Genomic DNA, 16,968 nt, shown 5'->3' with positions numbered 1-16,968 from the left:
ACCGAGCTGGTGCTAACACCACAGCTCCTGGGCCAGTGCTGGATAGAAAGATGGCCAAGAAATGGACCTGCCCTCTAACAGCCCAGAGACTACCAGGAACTAGGATACACAGACAAATAATTACAGTACACTGTGCCGAATTTCATGATAGAGCTGTTCCAACTGATTCAAGAGCCAGGAGAAGGGGAGCCCTGACTACATGCAAGAATGGAATAAAATTTCACCTAGGAGTGAGAATCTGCTAAGTTTTAGAAAATAAATAGTTCAAGCAGTGAACATTACTATAACATCTTTGTTAGGTCATTATTTTTCTTCTTTTGGATGACGTTAGGGTAACTCTCGGTAATAGGATTACAAAGCTAAAGAGCATAGACATATATTTATTACTTATTACGGCTTTTGTAGACCACTACAAAATACCAAGGAAGTTGGGAGTGAAGCCGCACATCCCCCCTCTTACTTAGTCTCCTCATTTAGAGTTTGTCTAGCTTTATTTCCTGCAGCAGCCCTCTCCCTCTCCATCTCATCACCAAGGCCCTAAAATGCCACCAACAGTAAAAGCTGTACCAAGAGGAAATGCATCATCCCAGCTTGGGCCTCCAGCCCAGGGGACATTATGGGGAATGACCTGGAGCAGCTAATTGCTGGGACAGAAGCAATCCATTCCTACCTCTCCTATCTCCAATCTGTCCTTCCTGTTTTAAGAATCTCATATTCCAAGACCAAATGCACTAAGTCAAAAGACAAGTCACAGACATACTTGACTTGTCTAGTAAATCTCTACTCTCTCTCTTCCCCACGGGGCTATCTCAACAATTAAGATTCCAATTCCTTCAACAAGTACTCATTTTGCACTGACTATGTAGCTAGTGGATGGAAACTTGTAATAACTCCACCTAAGATGGTCTGGAGCTTCCTCTCAGATGCTCAGTGAGGAGAAGGCTCGCTCAGCAGCAGGTGTGATGGAAAAGAGCCCCAGCTTGGCATCTGGACAGAACGGCTCTGTGACTTACAAGTCATTTGATCTCAAATGACTTATTTCTCTCGGATTTGGTTTCTTCGTGTATATATTGGAGCTAATGATATCTATCCTTTCATTTAACAACTACTTCAAGTTCACTAAGAGGCAGTGTGGCATTGTAGTGGAAGGAGCAAGGACAGAGGACGACAGAACCAGAGTTGAATCCTACTTTTGCAATTATATTTCATTAAATCTAGGACATCAGGGATTGCAAGATGAACCATTATTTTATGTACCCCTAAGAAAAAAAATGCTGCCAAATTCTGCCACAATGATTTCTTATCTCTTGGAATTGTATTTTATAGTTATTAAAAGAGCTCTTTTAGACTTACTGATATTTTGACATAGATTTTTATTATATATCACTCTTCCTATACATAAAAATGAAAACGTAAGCAAAGTAAATTGGTTAAGGTTGTCAAAGCCCTCTGACTAAAGACCACCAGAAATACACAAACTCTCACGTGTGTCTCCCTAAATTTGGGCTTTCCTTCCATGGTTCTGGGGAGGGATTAGGGAAGTGGGGACCAGTTCTGGATTGAATGCTGTCAAGAGGCAGGAGTAATTCAGAGACTGGGTATCTTTATAATGTTTATCCAGGAGGCACGAGGATTCACGCAGGGCTAGAGTTATCTTTGGTAGAGAAGCAGCAATCACTCAGAGAATGGTGAAGTCATTGTTGTGGTCACAAAGGGGCCTCATCTATGTCTCATTCTAAGCATGGTTTGTGTTCTGCTAGTAACATCACAGTCTGAATATCAGGGCCACCTTACGCTTTCTTGATATTCCCAAAACTTCACATTGATGTCCATTATAGAAATCATCCCCATTTCAAAGATGTTAAAACATGGGGAGAAATGCTCATCCTAGATTGATGAAATAGGATTCTGGCTGTATTACTTCTGGCAAGTAATTTAACCCTTTAAGCCTCAACTTCCTGCTCTGTAAAGTAGAAACAATACAATCTACCATATGAGACTTGTGAGGACTAATAATGTCCACAAAGTGCTTGGTATTAGTATTGGGTGTGTCACTCGGTCCCACCAGGGAAATAAGAACCACTGTAAGTATGTAGAACAGAGAACTTAACACAGGGTATTGGTGACACCTGTGACAGAGGTGATGGAAGGGCTAAGAAGCCCAACAGGGGACAATGAGGCAACCCAGAGATTAGCAAAAACAAGAAGCTGTCCACACTCCTAAACTAGAGGTACAAATGGAGGAGACGGAATTAATGGAGCCCAAGGGTGAGGCTACCCTTCAGAAGATGGACCCACAGCAGCCTCTCCAGTAGGAGCTGGAACCACAGAGGAGCCTCGTCAGCTGCTGAAGACCTGCCTGAGCCGGAGCAAGAGAGAAAAAGAGAAGAAATACCCAGGCTTCTTCCTTCCTCCTACCTTCCAGTCTCCTGCCACTGTCTCCCACTGGCCAAATCCAGGTGGAAGGCAGCTTTCCTGGGAGCCTGAGAAAACGCACCCTGCAGGGCAATAAAGAGCACAGCAGGAGGGCAAGGAAGGAATCTGTCCAAAGGATAGAGAACCACCATTAGATAGAAATTAAATAGGCTTGGTAACACCTTTATTTGTAAAACTTTGAAAGTACTGGATATACCTGAAAATAACAAAATTATTTACCCAAAAATATACTGTAATCCATACAGATTCGTTCACATCTTTCCCGCCCCCAACCTACTACATGATTCTGAATAACTTCTGTGTCTGGTCTGATACAGGGCATTTTAAGAGCGAGTTTCATTCTCAACTGCGATCTCATGAGGTCTCTACAGCAGAGGGAGAAGCCCATTCTGTCACCGAGGTAAAAATTCACCCAGAGTAGGATTATGAGGCAGCAGTGTCATGGCAACTGGACTCCGGTCTTGGGGCTCTCAGGGATTTCTGTGTGACCTTGGGGTGGGTCGCAATCTCTGGACTCACGTTTAAAACACGGAAATTATAATCGGAGGTGGTTTGCGTGCGCCGGCACTCCACTTGGCTCTTCATCTTTGCATTCCCTTGTCCAGAAGGCTCCACAATGTTTTTCGAAAAAAACGATGAAGTGTCAAAGAAAACAGATAACGTGCCCAAGGTCACAGGCAAATCGGAAGGAATTCGGCCTCCACTCTTCCCACGCCAAGTCCTCCGCCTAGAACAGTTAATCCGTTCCACTCACCCACCGGCTTTTTTCGCGCCCGCGGCATCTTCTGACGGAGGAAGGCTGGTTCAGGGAAAGGCAAAAGCGACCCCGTTCAAAATCTGGGGGCACCTGGTAGCTCTTCCTTCCAGCAAATATGCCTGACTGGAATCTCAACGGAGGGTGACCCTCGGGGCTCGGCCGGCCGGCTCAGGACGCCCCCCACCTGGGAGAGCGCGGGTCCTCGCTGGGGGGCCGGCGATCGCCCCCTCCGCGCGGGAGGGCGGCCGGGAGCCCGCGCGCCCTTCCCGCCGCGCTGCGGGTCCCCGGGATCTAACGGAGCCGCGTGCCCGAGGCGGGGCCACACGCGATTGGCCGCGCGGGGTCGGGGGCGGGCCGGCCGGGCGGGCGCCGACAATGAGCCTCCATAAAAGGGAGCGGCGGGGGGCTGGGGCCCCGGATTGAGCCCTCCCCGGCCGGGGTCCCGACGCGTAGGTCTCGGGGAGGCCCGGACGCGCCCGTCGCAGGCCCGGCCGGCGAGCGGCGGGGCGCGGGCGGCGCGCCCAGGCCTGCGCGCCCGTCCTCCGGCGTCCGGTCACCGCCATCCCCCCGGCCGCACCATGGCCCTGAAGGCCGAGGGCGCCGCGCTCGACTGCTTCGAGGTGACGCTCAAATGCGAGGAAGGGGAGGACGAGGAGGAGGAGGCCGTGGTGGTGGCCGTCATTCCGCGGCCCGAGCCGATGCTCAGAGGTGAGGATGGGAGGGGGTCCCACTTCCGCGTCGCGGTCAGGGGCTCGGGCACCCCCGCAATTCCCCACCCCCCCGAGTCTGGAGCCCGAGCGCTCCACACGCCTGGGGTCTGGGGCCCGGGCGCCCCCTTCCCCCTTTGGTCTGGGGCGCGGGCGCGCTTTTGCTCCTCCCTCCCCGGGGTTTGGAATCTCAGGCCTTCCCGAGTTCCCCCTCCCCCGCCCCCGCCCAGGGTCTGGAGCCTTCGATTCACGCCCCGCGCGCTCCGGATCTTCCGGTGCCCGAGCGCCCCCTCCCCCGGGCCCAGCACGAGCGGCCGGATTCCCGGCGGCGCTGCGTGTCTGCGGAGGCGGAGGCAGGCCCGGGGGCAGCGAGGCCTCCCGGCCCGAGGCTGGCGCGGCAGCCGGGTGTCCGGAGAGATTCGGAGAATGGAGGCAGGCACCGCTGCCGCCCAAGAGGAGAATTTTAAGGGCCCTCCATGGATAAAGCTTTGCTGCTCAGCGCCCTTGCATCCTCAGGCCTTCCACTTGCATAAGCCACAGGTGTCAGCTTCTAGAGCTTCGGGGGAGAATGGCATTGCATGCACCACGCAGCGTGGGAAAAGAAGTGCTTGTGCTAGGGGGGCCCTCAGCCACCCGGGGAGGAGATTGGCCTTCGGAGGGCATTTGAGAAACAATTTGGGAACACTCGCTTCCCCCCCTCCTTCACCAATTTCTTTAGTCCTCAGGATCTTGCAAACCGTAAGAAAACAAAGAACTATCTTAGTGGAGGACTTAATATTCATGAAAATGCAAATATCTTTTCATTCCAAGATACCTCTTCCCTTCGGGGAGACAGTACCCAAAAGAGGTTGAGAGCCGGGCCTTTCATTCATTTAACCCCAGCAGAACCTAATGATGCGTATTACTTCTCATCCTTTTTGGAATCAGGAGGGTTATAATATAAGAGGGAAATAAAGGCTGCTACCGTTCTCAGAGCTTTCTATCCAACAGAGAGCTTCTTTGCCTACTTCTGCTAGTATTTATTGAGTGCTCCGTGCCAAGTTGTCTCCATTAATCCTCTCGACACGTCTGGAAGGGCGGCCTTATTCCCCAGGCTAGGGGTGAGGAAATAGAAGCCCAGAGAAGTTAACTCATGCAACAAGTATTTACTGGGCACCTGCTGTATGCCAGGCACTGTTCTAGGCTGGGCATGCTAATGGCTATCAACAAAGATGGAACTCGCTCTGGAACGTGTATGTACTAATTACCGAAAATAGGCAGATAAATAAACGTACAGTATGTCAGGTGACGATAAGTGATTCAGAGAACAGGAGAGCAAAGTGAGGAGAGAGCAGCGGGGTGCGTTTTATTTGGAATATCGAATGGTCAGGAAAGGCTTCTCTAAAGTGAATTTTAAGCACAGACCCAAAGAAAGTGAAGGCGTGAACCTTGTAGGTAGTTGGAGGAAAAGCATTTTAGGCGGAGAGAATAGCAAGTATAAAGGTCTTGAAGCAGAAGCTTCTTGAAAGATTTGGAGTGGGAGAGAAGAAGAGGGTGAATTCAAGGTTTTTGGCCTGAGCCACTGGAAGAATGGGCTACCCATTGACTGAGATGGGAAGGCTGGGAGGGAGGCTCATGGGAGATGGGGAGTTAAGGTTTGGACATGGCAGGTTTGAAATGTCTGTAACACAGTAAGCGGAGAGGTCAGGTAGTCTCGATGGTGGGGAGTCTGGCTGGAGGTATAAATGTGGGAGTTGGCAACAGGCGGGCAGTGGGACAAGACCATCAGAGGAAGGAGGTAGACAGAAGGGGTGTATGGGTGTCATGGAGTGCTCCAGTGATTCCAGGTTGGAGGTTGAGTCAGTCTCTCATCAGACATTACTGACTGCCACTACATGCCAGGCACTGTGCTTGGTGTGGAGGATACGAGTGTGAAGGGTTACAGATCTATGCTGTCGTGGAGCCTGCAGTGTGGTGGGAGACACAAGTAGAACACCTGTTGTGTCAGGTGGTGGTGTGTGCTGTGGAGGAAGTGAAGGGGATTGGGGTGCTCAGGTGGGGCAGGTGGCAGCTTTCTGCAGGGTCGCAGAGAAGGCCTTGGTGAGAAGATGGTTTTTCAGCAACAACCTGGAAGAAGTGAGGGAGCCACGCAAGTGTCTGAGAAGAGGTGATGAGGGAGGGAGATGAGGAGGAACCAGCACAGGTGTCTGAAGACAGAAGGAAATAAAAGAAGAAACAACAGAAGGTGGTGCCCTGGAGGCCAAGTGACAAAAGTCAAGATGGAAGAAGCGATGGGTCAAATAAGGACGTTTAAGAACTGACTGCCGGGTTTAGCATCGGTGACCTTGACAAGAGCTGTTTTGGAGGAGTAGTGGGAAAGAAAGCCGGATTGCAGCTAAGAGGTTAAGGTTCCTGTCCGCAGTCTCATGGGAGATAGCTGCAACCCAGCTGTGGAGCTAGATCTTCTGAGTCCAAGCCAATTCTCATACCCATTTCAAATGCCACCTCTTCCAGGCAGTCCCCAGGTGTTCGCCCCCTCTCAGGTGGGAGAGAGGTGCAGCCATGAAAGCCCGCAGGTGCAGAAGCACTGAGCTGCCAGGCTAACGTGGGTCTGAGCCTGTCTTCTTTGTCGAGCTGAACAAAGGTTCACCTCTGTCAGAGCTTATGCTCCATGTCCACAAAGAGCAGGTGCCACTCAGCCCGCAGGGACGAGATCACGGCTGCAGATGCTCTGGGAGTATTGTGGACGGGGAGGCTAGTTCTGATGGAACGAGGTGGCCTTTTGAAGGGGCCTCAACAGGTGAAGAAACAGGCTTGCATGTCATTCACTGACCAAAGGCTCATTGAGCATCTCTTCTGCTGTGTGCCTTCCTCATCCTCAAGAAAGCGTGCACGGTGGGAAGTCAGATATTGGTATAATCAACTGTCAGGAAGGCTTCACAGGGGTGACAATTTGAGCAGGGCCATGAAGGAAATACAGGAATTTACCAGGCTGATCAGAGTGTTGGAAAAACACATGTGGACCCTACAGTCCGAGACTAGATTGAAAGAAGGTGCAGAGGGGAGGTAGCAGGATAACAAGGCACATAGGTTGTGTGTTTGGGGGCTTTTTTTTTGGTGAGGAACATTGGCCCCAAGCTAACATCCATTGCCCATCTTCCTCTGTTTTTTGTATGTGGGATGCGGCCACAGCATGGTTTGATGAGTGGTGTGTAGGTCCGCACCTGGCATCCGAACCCACAAACCCCAGGCCGCCAAAGCAGAGCTTGGGAATTCAACCACTACACCACTGGGCCAGCCCCGTCAAAGGTTGTGTTTAGTGTGGCTGGTGCCTCATGGGCTCCAGGGGAAGGGAGAGAAAGATTTTGATGGGAATGTTCCTCCTCCCAACACTGTACCAGCAGGTTTGGAGAATCGCATTCTGAGTGTTATGGGCCATGAGCAGCTTTACTGATAACATCCTCCTCTCCCTCCATAGTGGCCCAACAGGAGAAGACCCCACCACCTAGGCCCAGCCTGCTGGAGGCAGGAGGCGATGGCTGTGAGGAGCCCAAGCAGCAGGTGTCTTGGGAGCAGGAGTTCCTGGTGGGGAACAGCCCGGGAGGCAGCGGGCGGGCGCTGTGCATGGTGTGTGGGGCCGAGATCCGGTCCCCCTCGGCGGACACGGCGCGCACACACATCCTGGAGCAGCACCCTCACACCCTGGACCTGAGCCTTTCCGAGAAGAGCAACATCCTGGAGGCCTGGAGTGAGGGGGTGGCCCTTTTGCAAGACATCAGAGCTGAGCAGCCGTCCCCACCCAACTCAGGTAGCTGGGCCCAGGGTGGGGTGGGGAGTAGAGGGAAAAGTCGGACCTGTTGGAGCACTTGGAGCTCACTGGGCGTTTGCCCCCTTCAGACTCAGGCCAGGATGTTGATGCTGACCCAGACTCCGACCCTGACCCTGCCAAAATGCCAGCAGAGATTGTCGTTCTCCTTGACTCTGAGGACAACCCATCCCTGCCCAAAAGGAGCCGGCCTAGGGGCCTCCGTCCCCTCGAGCTTCTCGGTCAGTCATCCTGGAATCCAGTGAGGCTGAGTTGGGAGGCGAGGGAAGCACAGGCTCCATGTTCTGGGGGGAGAGAGGCTGCTGGGCAGGTGTGTTTGGCACCTGGGTGCTGTTCTGGGGGGGAGAGGCTGGTGGGCGAGTGTGTTTGGCAGCCACGAGATTGTAGGGTTCAGGGATGGCGTCTTAAAAAGATGTGAAACTTTTTTGTTTTGCAGCTGCCCCTGTCACAGAGCCAGGAAATAAGAAGCCCCGTGGTCAGAGATGGAAGGAGTCCCCTGGGGAGGAGCCAGTCAGAAAGAAAAGAGGCAGACCCATGACCAAAAACCTGGACCTGGACCCAGACCCTGACCCAGGTGAAGCGGGGGGCGGGCGGGGGCTCCGAGAGGAAAGCTGGGCCAGTGAGGGGGGCTGGGGCCCAGGCTGAGGGCACCTGTGTCTCCCTTGAGGCCTCGGGCTCAGGCCTTTGGATTCTGCCCTTGGTGGGGTTAGGCAGCCAGGCCTCCTGGACTCACAGTTCCATCCTGTCCTCCCTTCCAGACCCCCCGTCACCGGAGTCGCCCACAGAGACTTTCGCAGCTCCCCCTGAGGTCCGACACTTCACCGATGGCAGCTTCCCGCCCGGCTTCGTCCTCCAGCTCTTCTCCCACACCCAGCTCAGGGCCTCAGACAGCAAGGACTCCCCCAAAGAGGGGAGAGCAGCAGGAGTCCTTCCCCAGCCGGAAAGCCCCTCTCCAGGTGAGCTCCAGGGGGTCATGCAGGCCGCATCGCTGGGGTCTGGCCTCCGCGAAGCGGATTTGTAGCAGAACCCAGGGTAGGGGTGGTTGGTGCTCAGGTCCCCTGGGAGATGGGGCCAAGGGCAGGCAGATTTGAATGGGGGAGGCTGACCAGAGAGCTGAGCTTTTCTGTGAGCTCCATGGGAGTGTCTTGCAGTTGGTCCTTAGATTGGTCTAGGACGGTGCCCGACACCCATCACCACACTTACGGTTGATTCCAGCGGGAGCCTGAGAGGGGCCCACCTCGCCCTGGTGGAACAGGGGCCCGAGTGTGGCCGTTCACAGGAGGGTAGACAAGTGGCGAGCACTCGGCGTTTACCGCCGTGGGGAAAGCAACTCAGTGAGTTGCCTAATGAGAGCAGGAAGCGCTTGTGTTTGTATTGTGTCCTCAGATTTTAAGAAACTTTTATATGCAGTTCATTTGGCTCTTGCAAAAATATCTTTTCCAGATGGAGAGGTTGAGTCTCAGAAAGATAGTTACTTCTTCCCCATGGTCCTTGGTTTCCTATGGCTGCTGTAGCAAATTACCACAAACCTAGTGGCTTTAAAACAAGACGGAGTTTTTACTTTTCAGTTCTGGAGGTCAGAGGTCTGGAATGGTCTCACTGGGCTAAAATCAAGGTGTGAGCAGGGCCATGTTCCTTTCTGGAGGCTCTGGGGGGAAACCCATTTTCTTGCCTTGCCCAGCTTCTAGAGGCCGCCTGCATTCCTTGCCTCGTGGTCTCTTTCCATCTTCAGAGTGGCAGTGGCCAGTAGAATCTTGCTCAGGATGCCATCTTTGGTTCCAACTCTTCTGCCTCCCTCGTCCCCATTTAAGAACCCTTGTGATCACAGAGAGCCCACCCAGATCATCCAGATAGTCTCTTTATTTTAGTCAGCTTATTAGCAACATTGATTCCATCTGTGGCCTTAATTCTTCTTTGCTATGGAGCACACCATATTCACAGATCCTGAGAGTTAGGACATGGACATCTTGGGGGACTGGTGTTCTGCCTTCCGCAGTCACATGACCAAGCAGTGGCAGAATTCAGGTGAGACTGGAATGTGTTCCAGGAGGGCAGAGCTTGAACCTGGTTCCTCTTGGTCTCACCAGGCACTGCTCGCAGCATCTTGGGCTCAGGAAATGCTTCTTGAAGGAGTGGATGAGTGACGCAGAGGGTGCCTTGTCCCAGCCTGTCTGAAATATGTGTTTGGAGTTAGAGCCCCAAGAAAGATACCGGAGGCTCCCCAGAGCAGGGCTCTCACAAAGGAGGTGTGCTTTTTGCATAAAGATAAAAGCAAATATGTCACTTCTCCAGCCCCACCTCACTCCCCAGTGGTGACCACTGTTCGTAGTTTGGTCTCACAAAGCTCTGTGTGTGTGTATGTGCTTGCATGCACTGCCATTTATTTTTTACCAAAATGGGCTCTGCTTTTTGTGATCTCGAGGCAGGCCTCGTCCCTTCGCATAGATCACGGTTTTAACTATCTCAAGTTTCAGCTTGAGTCACATTCCACCTGCCTCCCTGAGACACTGTGCCCTGCTTGGACTTGAGGGATTCCTGAGTCTGTCCGTCTCCCCAGTGGATCGCTGCTCTAAACGGCTGACCTCTTCCACTGTTTAATGGGTCTTCTGGTTTCATTCTCGAAAGGGAGCCTTCATTTCAAGTCCTGGGGTACCCTGTGCCCGAACTCCACCTGTCTGGTGTGGTGAGTAGCTGAGAAGGGAGTCCTTGAGGTCGCAGGTTCATGTGGGGCTAGTGGGCCAAGCTGAGACTCTGGGTTCCCCAGGCTGATTGAGGGATGTGAGAGGGATGGAGGAGACTGAGACGTGTTCTCCACAGTGGCGGGATCTGTGGAGGTTGGAGATGGCCCAGACACTGCAGAAGACACTAAGTAATGCAGCAACAAGTGTTCCTGCAGCCTGGGCCCGAGGGAGGCACTCTGGGAAATGACACGAGTGAGGCACCCTTTGTCTGCAAGAAACTCGGTCTCTGGGGGTACAGGTCAGAGGCAGTGGAGCACATAGAGAATAGTGCGGCACCGATGGTGGTTCTGTGCAGAGCAAAGGTTCCGGACCAGCGGTTTCAGGCTGTTTCAGGGACCCAAAGCTTGGACAGATTTCTTAGAGTCCTGCGGCTTCAACTAAATGTCTTCACTTTGAGTTGCTTTATGTATTGAAATTCTCAGAAGATTTTATTTGACTAAAGATCCTACCACTTTAAAAAAGAATTTTAAAACTCAAGGATTTAGAAGTTGGAAAAGCTCACTGTGGTCAGGTCAGCTGAGCTGATGGTTATGAATGTGAAGCAGTCAGGGAAGACTTTCTAGAACTTTCCAAGGGCCTTGCAGGATGAGAGTAGGGAGGGTGTCCAAGCCAGGGGAGAAGGTGGGTCCTGAGGGCCCACTCACACGAATAGTGGAAAAAAGAGCCTTTTTGTCTAGTTGATGTTTAATTTGAGTCTGGCAGTCTGGCCTAGAATGCCTTGTCTAGACCCAGTATGTTTCCAGGCTGGACCAAGGAGAAAAAAAAGTATGCACTCGTGTGCGTGCGTGTGTGTGTGACAGATCTGCCCAAGAGCAAGGTCTTGGTTCACTGCTGTATCCTCAGCACCTAGAATAGTGGCTGGCACAGAGAAAGATCTCAGTGAAGATTGACTGAAAGATAAATGGATGGCGGCTGCCTTCACTTGTCATTCTCTTAGTGACGTTTCCAGAGTCACTGCTCGGAGACAAGCCATAGTGAGGAACAAGAGAAATGGACCGGGCCCACCCCCTGGAGAAGGTGTGCACGTGTGCACACACACGCACAGAGTGGAGGAAGCCAGGGAAGCAGAGGGGTTTGGGCCGGGCCAGGAGGGAAGGAGGGGAGTTCTGGGGTTGGGGTGCCTAAAGGGGCTGAGCTTGTCCAGAGCCTGATAAATCCTCCTGGCTTGCTCTTTTATGGTCCTGGGCTCTGATCACACATGATTTCTGCAAGGGTATCTCTACCACGTCTTAGGCTTCACTCTCCTGATGCTTGCCACCCACCCACACCTCTGCCCTCCTTGCTACCAGAAAGAATTGACACTTTAATCCCATTGCTTTGAGAGATCCCTAACTTTCTGAGCTCTTACTATGTGCTGGACTCTTCTGTGTGTGTGTGGTGAGAAAGACTGGCCCTGAACCAACACCTGTTGCCATTCTTCCTCTGTTCTGTATGTGCGACGCTGCCACAGCATGGCTTGATGAGCGGTATGTAGGTCCGCCCCTGGGATCCAAACCTGCGAACCCTAGGCCACCAAAGTGGAGCAGGCAAACTTAACCACTATGCCACGGGGCCAGCCCCTGGACACTTAACGTTAATATGTTATCTCTTTAAATCCACAAAACCACCGTATGAAGTATGATTTGCGTTTACAGAAGGGGAAACTGAGCCGTGCAGAGGTTAGGTACGTTGTTCAGGCCACTCGCCCAGGGCAGCCCATGTGTTTCCACTGCGCCCACACAGACACCCTGCCTGCAGTGCCAAGAAGCATTGTCCACCTGCTCCTGTAACTGCATGGCTCCTGGCAAAGGCTCGCCCTTCTAGACCATCACCAGAGCCCATCCCGTCCCCTCTTCCCTGCCGTAAGTTCTCTCTGTCACATCAGTTTTTCCCTCTCTTCTGGATCTTCCCCAGCAGCCTGCACAAAGCTGATATTTCTCCCCTCTGGACGCTGCATCCCTCCCCAGCCACTGTGTCGTTTGTCCCCAAACCTTTTCAGCAAAGCCAGAAAGTGTTTTCCGTACTGCCTCTAGTCTGTCTTTGGCAGCCACTCCAGTCAAACTCGCATCCTTGTCACCCCACACTAAAATTACTTTTTTGGCAAGGTCACCATTGACTTGCATAAAAGTAAATCCAGTGTCAGTTTTCAGTCCTTGTCTTTCCTCATCTGGCAGTAACAATGAACCAGCCCTCCCTCCCTCCTTCCTCAAGACACTTTCTGCCCCTGGCTTCTCGGGCAGCAGCTGGCTTGATTCTCTTCCTGCCTCACTGGCTGATCTGTTTCTCTTGCTTGTTCATTCGCAGGTCCTCAAGGTGGATCCTATTGTTGTCTTTCATCCCCCTTCTAGAATGTAAGCTCCTTCAGGTCAGGATGTTTGTCTGTGGTATCCCAGTGCCCAGCACAGAATAGGAGCTGCTTCTGTCTTTGGTGAATGATTGAATGACTAAATGCCCCAGCTAGGGGTCCGGGTCTGCCCTCACTCCCTGGATGGTCCCATCCAGGTTAACAGCTTTGGGTACCATTTATGTGTTCATGATGCCCACCTTTACCACTCCAGCCTGGGCCTCTCCCTTGGGTTCCAGCCTGTCTTTCTATTGCCCATGTGGCATTTTTTTTTTTTTTTTTTTTTTTTTTTGTGAGGCAGATCAACCCTGAGCTAACATCCATGCCAATCCTCTTTTTGCTGAGGAAGACCAGCCCTGAGCTAACATCTATTGCCAATCCTCCTCCTTTTTTTCCCCAAAGCCCCAGTAGATAGTTGTATGTCATAGTTGCACATCCTTCTAGTTGCTGTGTGTGGGACACGGCCTCAGCATGGCCGGAGAAGCAGTGCGTCGGTGCGCGCCCGGGATCCGAACCCGGGCCGCCAGTAGCGGAGCGCGTGCACTTAACTGCTAAGCCATGGCGCCGGCCCCCCATTTTGGCATTTCTAACTAGTTGTCTGGAAGGTCTCTCAAACTTGGCATATCCACAGAGAACCCCCAGTCGCCTCCCCTCGCCCCCAGCCGCTCTGCTCCTCCCCAGTCTCCCCTTCCCTCCCACACTCCTCATTTTGCCTGGGCCAAATCTTCAGAGTCAGCCTCTTCTGTCTGTCAAACCCCACATCGACCCATCAGCCCCACCTCCAAAATATGTTCAGAATTCATCCTCCTCTCACTGCCTGCACTGCCGCTAGCTCAGTCCAAGCTGGCTCCTGCCTGCTTCCTGGAACAACCTTCTAACTAGTCTCCCTGGCTTCCGGTCTCTGCCCGCTGTGGTCTCGTCTCATACAGCAGCCCACGTCCCTATTGAAAGCCCAGGCAGGACCCTGTCATTCTCTGCCTGGAGCTCTCCAGTGCTGTTCACATCACACTCCAGACACAGGGCCCAGTCCTTGAGGTGACCAGTGATCTTCACCCCAGGATCTTTACTTCTCCCACCCCACCCGGCTCACACTGCACAGGCACTGGCGTGTTCCGTCTGGGTGTCTGTTTGCTCTTCCTCCTGCCTGGAATGCTGTTCCCCCAGCTGTCGGCATAGCTGACTCCTCATTTCCTATACATCTTTGCTTGCTTATTGCACCTTTTGTTTGTTGATCAGCTCTTGCCACTGGAACGCAAATCCCAAGAAGGCCAGCTGGTGGGCCCTATGCGCTGGTTTACCTCTCGTGACTGGAAGAGTGTTGGGCACAGCATAGTTGCCCCATAAGTCACTTGGATTAAGGAACAAATGAGTGGGGTTCAGCCTGCCCTCGAGGAGCTTACAGTTTGTCAGGGAGACAAACCAGTTTATGTGAATACAAAGCAGAATTTACTCAGTTGTACAACCCAGTGGCAGCCATCAAGTCATTTTAAACCCTAGCAAGCTGGAGCAAAATTGTTCGTGTTTTCTCTGCCATATGTTAAGTCATTGTGCCTCTAAAACAAAGATAGAAGAAAACAACAAACTGGTCCTTTTCGGTCCAGACATTGCAACAGTTGCAATCACCATTTTCTGGTTTTGCTTTTCAGTGTAACTTTTGCACATGCCCGTGTCACGGGGGACATTGTGTTTTTTCAGTTTTGAGAAATAATTGACATTCATCCAGGGGACGTTTTTGTAGCTGCTCAATGGCTGTGTGCAGTCCACTTTCCCTCTGTTGAGCCCAGTTTTGCCCAGTATGAGTAGCTTCTCCACACGGCTGAGGTGGACATCTGATCCCCGTGTGGTAGGTAATGGCTCACAGGGGCTAAAGAGCCAGGTTGAGGTTGTACAGTAGCGCTGGGATGCTAACCCAGGACTCTCCGCCCAGTGCTTTCTTCTCTACCCTGCATTCACTCGTGAGCTCCATGGTGGGCAAAGCCACATCTTACTCTGCTCTAGGATATTCCCCACCTCATCACCTCTGCCCACCCAGGGCAGAACCCATCAGGCTAGGATGCCCACTAAGTTTCAGGTGAAATGGAGTCAGCTGAAGATAAGAGGTGAGGGAGGAGTACAACACTGAGCATCCGTGTGTGGAAATACAGGAGGCTGGAAGGCTCCGGAGGGCGTCGGGCTTCAGCCTGAGGAGCCGTGACCTTGTTTCCAGGTTGGTAGTGGCCCCTGGATGAGCCAAGAGGGGAGCCTCCCGTCGTCCTTTGGCTTCTCCTCATACCAGGCGCCGGGCTGTGGAAATGAGGGCCCGGAAATGAGGGTGCAGTTTGCAGAGACCTTCAGGGAGCGTCCTGGTTGGGGGTGTCTGGAGGGCCCTGACTCTGCTCTCTGCTCCCATCCCTGCCCAGCTCCCCCTCCGGGGCTCCGCGGGACACTGGATCTCCAGGTTATCCGCGTGCGGATGGAGGAGCCCCCGGCAGTCAACCTCCTGCAAGACTGGTCCAAGCCCCCCCAGGGCACCAAGAGAGTGGGAGCAGGTGATACCCCAGACTGGCCCGCGGTTCTCTCGGAATCCAGCACCACTGTCGGGGGGCAGCCGAGGGCAGAGGGTGGCGTGTAGGTTCTTGCTTTCCCCGGGGAGGGGGGTGGGAGGAGGCAGTGTCCCCCTTTGGCTTATCACTCAGAGCTGCCCTGCTGGGCTACCTGGTGGACAGAGTATAACCAGGTGTTGGCAGGATGGAGGAGCGGAAGGGGCAGCGTCCGCTCTTCCTGGGGGCACTGGGAGATGTCTGCCGCTGGCCAGGCAAGAGGCCAGGCCCTGAGGTGGGCAAGGGTGGCTGAGGGCCGGCATGCGGTAGGGCATTGGGCCTGTGGAGAACACCCACCCCGATCCTTTTGCTGACCCAGACCTCTCTGTCCCCCGCTCCTCCTCCTCCCAGCCTCTCTCAGCCCCCCACCTTTCTCCCTTGGCACAGTGCCTTACACAAGAGGTGGTCGTAACGGGGTTTGAACCGAGTCCCACTACCTCAGGGGACGCCTCTCCTCCCCCACCTGTTCAGGCTTCTGAACCAGGAGGCCTCCATTACCTCTTCCTGCTACATCCCTGCAGGAGGCCCAAACAGCCCTCCTGGGGGCTCCATTCACTCCCACTCTCCTTTTCACATGTTTTCCTGTTGTATATATCTCCTTTGTTGACAATAAATTATTTTTTTTTATTAAGAGAGTTCCGTCTGGGCCATCATTGGGGAAGGGGTTTGCTACCAGGACGTCCGGCCTCCTGGAGTGACCTTGAGGGGCAGGAGGGCTGAAGGATTGTCCTGGCTGGGAGCCAGAAAGCTGCCCATCCCAGAGGTTTGGGCCTGAGGACTGGGGCTGACTTGGTGTCAGTCACAGAGGGGCACGTCATGCCCTCCCCTTACTGCTGCCCTTGAAATGGGGTCATAAATACCTTTTCTTTCACATTTTGTATCTTCTGACTTGGTAAGCCTCTGTCCAGGAGAGGCCTCGGAAGGGGGACCCAGGGGCACTCAAATCCCAGGAGGTGAGACTTACCCTGACCTTTCTGAAGTGAAATGGTTGTGTCTGGCCGGCAGAGGGAGGAGATACCCTGTGCCCCACAATGGGGAGACACATGGGTCCTAAAGGCAGTCCTGCCTTCTCCAACCTTTCAGCTTCGCACACTCAGCCTCGCAGCTCTGTCCCGCCCTCTTTTTGGCTCAGTTAAACGTGAGCCTTTGCCTGGTTTCCCTGTTTCCGGGTCAGGAGAGGGCCCCCTTTGGTCTCTTTACCAGACCTTATCGTCCTCAACTGACTGTCATAGGCCAAATCTGTGTGGGGTCTCGTTTTTCCTCTTTGGTGTTAACAGAGCTCCCTCGCAGACCCCAAACTCGATGTCCCGTTGAGAATCCAGGGGCAAGTGGGCTAAAGAGGACCGTGCTCCTGATGAACACCGCCCATTCAGGGGAGAGGACATGAGTGGGCCTCGCAAGGTGGTTGTTCCCCTTCAACACCAACCCAGCCAGGTTTTGAAACTGACCAGAGAGCTAATCTCTGAATCAGGAAGGTTCTGGACCTGAGCACGCTGTGCTATGTGCTTATCTGAGCTGTGTCATCCGTGGGCCAGGCCAGCTGTGAGCCATCTCACAGCGTGGCGGGCTCACGTGACTCGGTCCTTTCTCCCCATCTGACACTTGGAGCCCAAGGAAGTG

At 53.2% G+C, this 16,968-nt stretch overlaps 1 protein-coding gene across 1 annotated transcript; it reads left to right on the top strand.

Annotated features, from left to right (window-relative positions):
• Window positions 1-3,642: 3,642 nt before the first annotated feature.
• On the top strand, window positions 3,643-15,983 carry SPINDOC (spindlin interactor and repressor of chromatin binding). Its single transcript, XM_058526600.1, has 6 exons — window positions 3,643-3,901; window positions 7,358-7,687; window positions 7,777-7,926; window positions 8,142-8,279; window positions 8,464-8,661; window positions 15,169-15,983. Exons 1-6 carry the CDS (start codon window positions 3,772-3,774, stop codon window positions 15,378-15,380), a joined length of 1,158 nt encoding a protein of 385 aa, XP_058382583.1. The 5' UTR covers window positions 3,643-3,771; the 3' UTR covers window positions 15,381-15,983.
• Window positions 15,984-16,968: the final 985 nt, after the last annotated feature.

This window comes from Diceros bicornis, chromosome 31 (assembly GCF_020826845.1).
Source record: "Diceros bicornis minor isolate mBicDic1 chromosome 31, mDicBic1.mat.cur, whole genome shotgun sequence".
NCBI classification, from domain to species: domain Eukaryota; kingdom Metazoa; phylum Chordata; class Mammalia; order Perissodactyla; family Rhinocerotidae; genus Diceros; species Diceros bicornis.
This window is presented reverse-complemented; position numbering and strand designations above follow the sequence as displayed.

What these genes read in the sequence shown, in the direction of transcription:
- SPINDOC (XM_058526600.1), top strand. Translation starts at nt 3,772, where the DNA reads ATGGCCCTGAAGGCCGAGGGCGCCGCGCTCGACTGCTTCGAGGTGACG. An exon ending in GGACCCAGACCCTGACCCAG is followed by an intron (nt 8,280 to 8,463) that starts GTGAAGCGGGGG and finishes CCTCCCTTCCAG; the next exon opens with ACCCCCCGTCACCGGAGTCG. An exon ending in GCCGGAAAGCCCCTCTCCAG is followed by an intron (nt 8,662 to 15,168) that starts GTGAGCTCCAGG and finishes ATCCCTGCCCAG; the next exon opens with CTCCCCCTCCGGGGCTCCGC.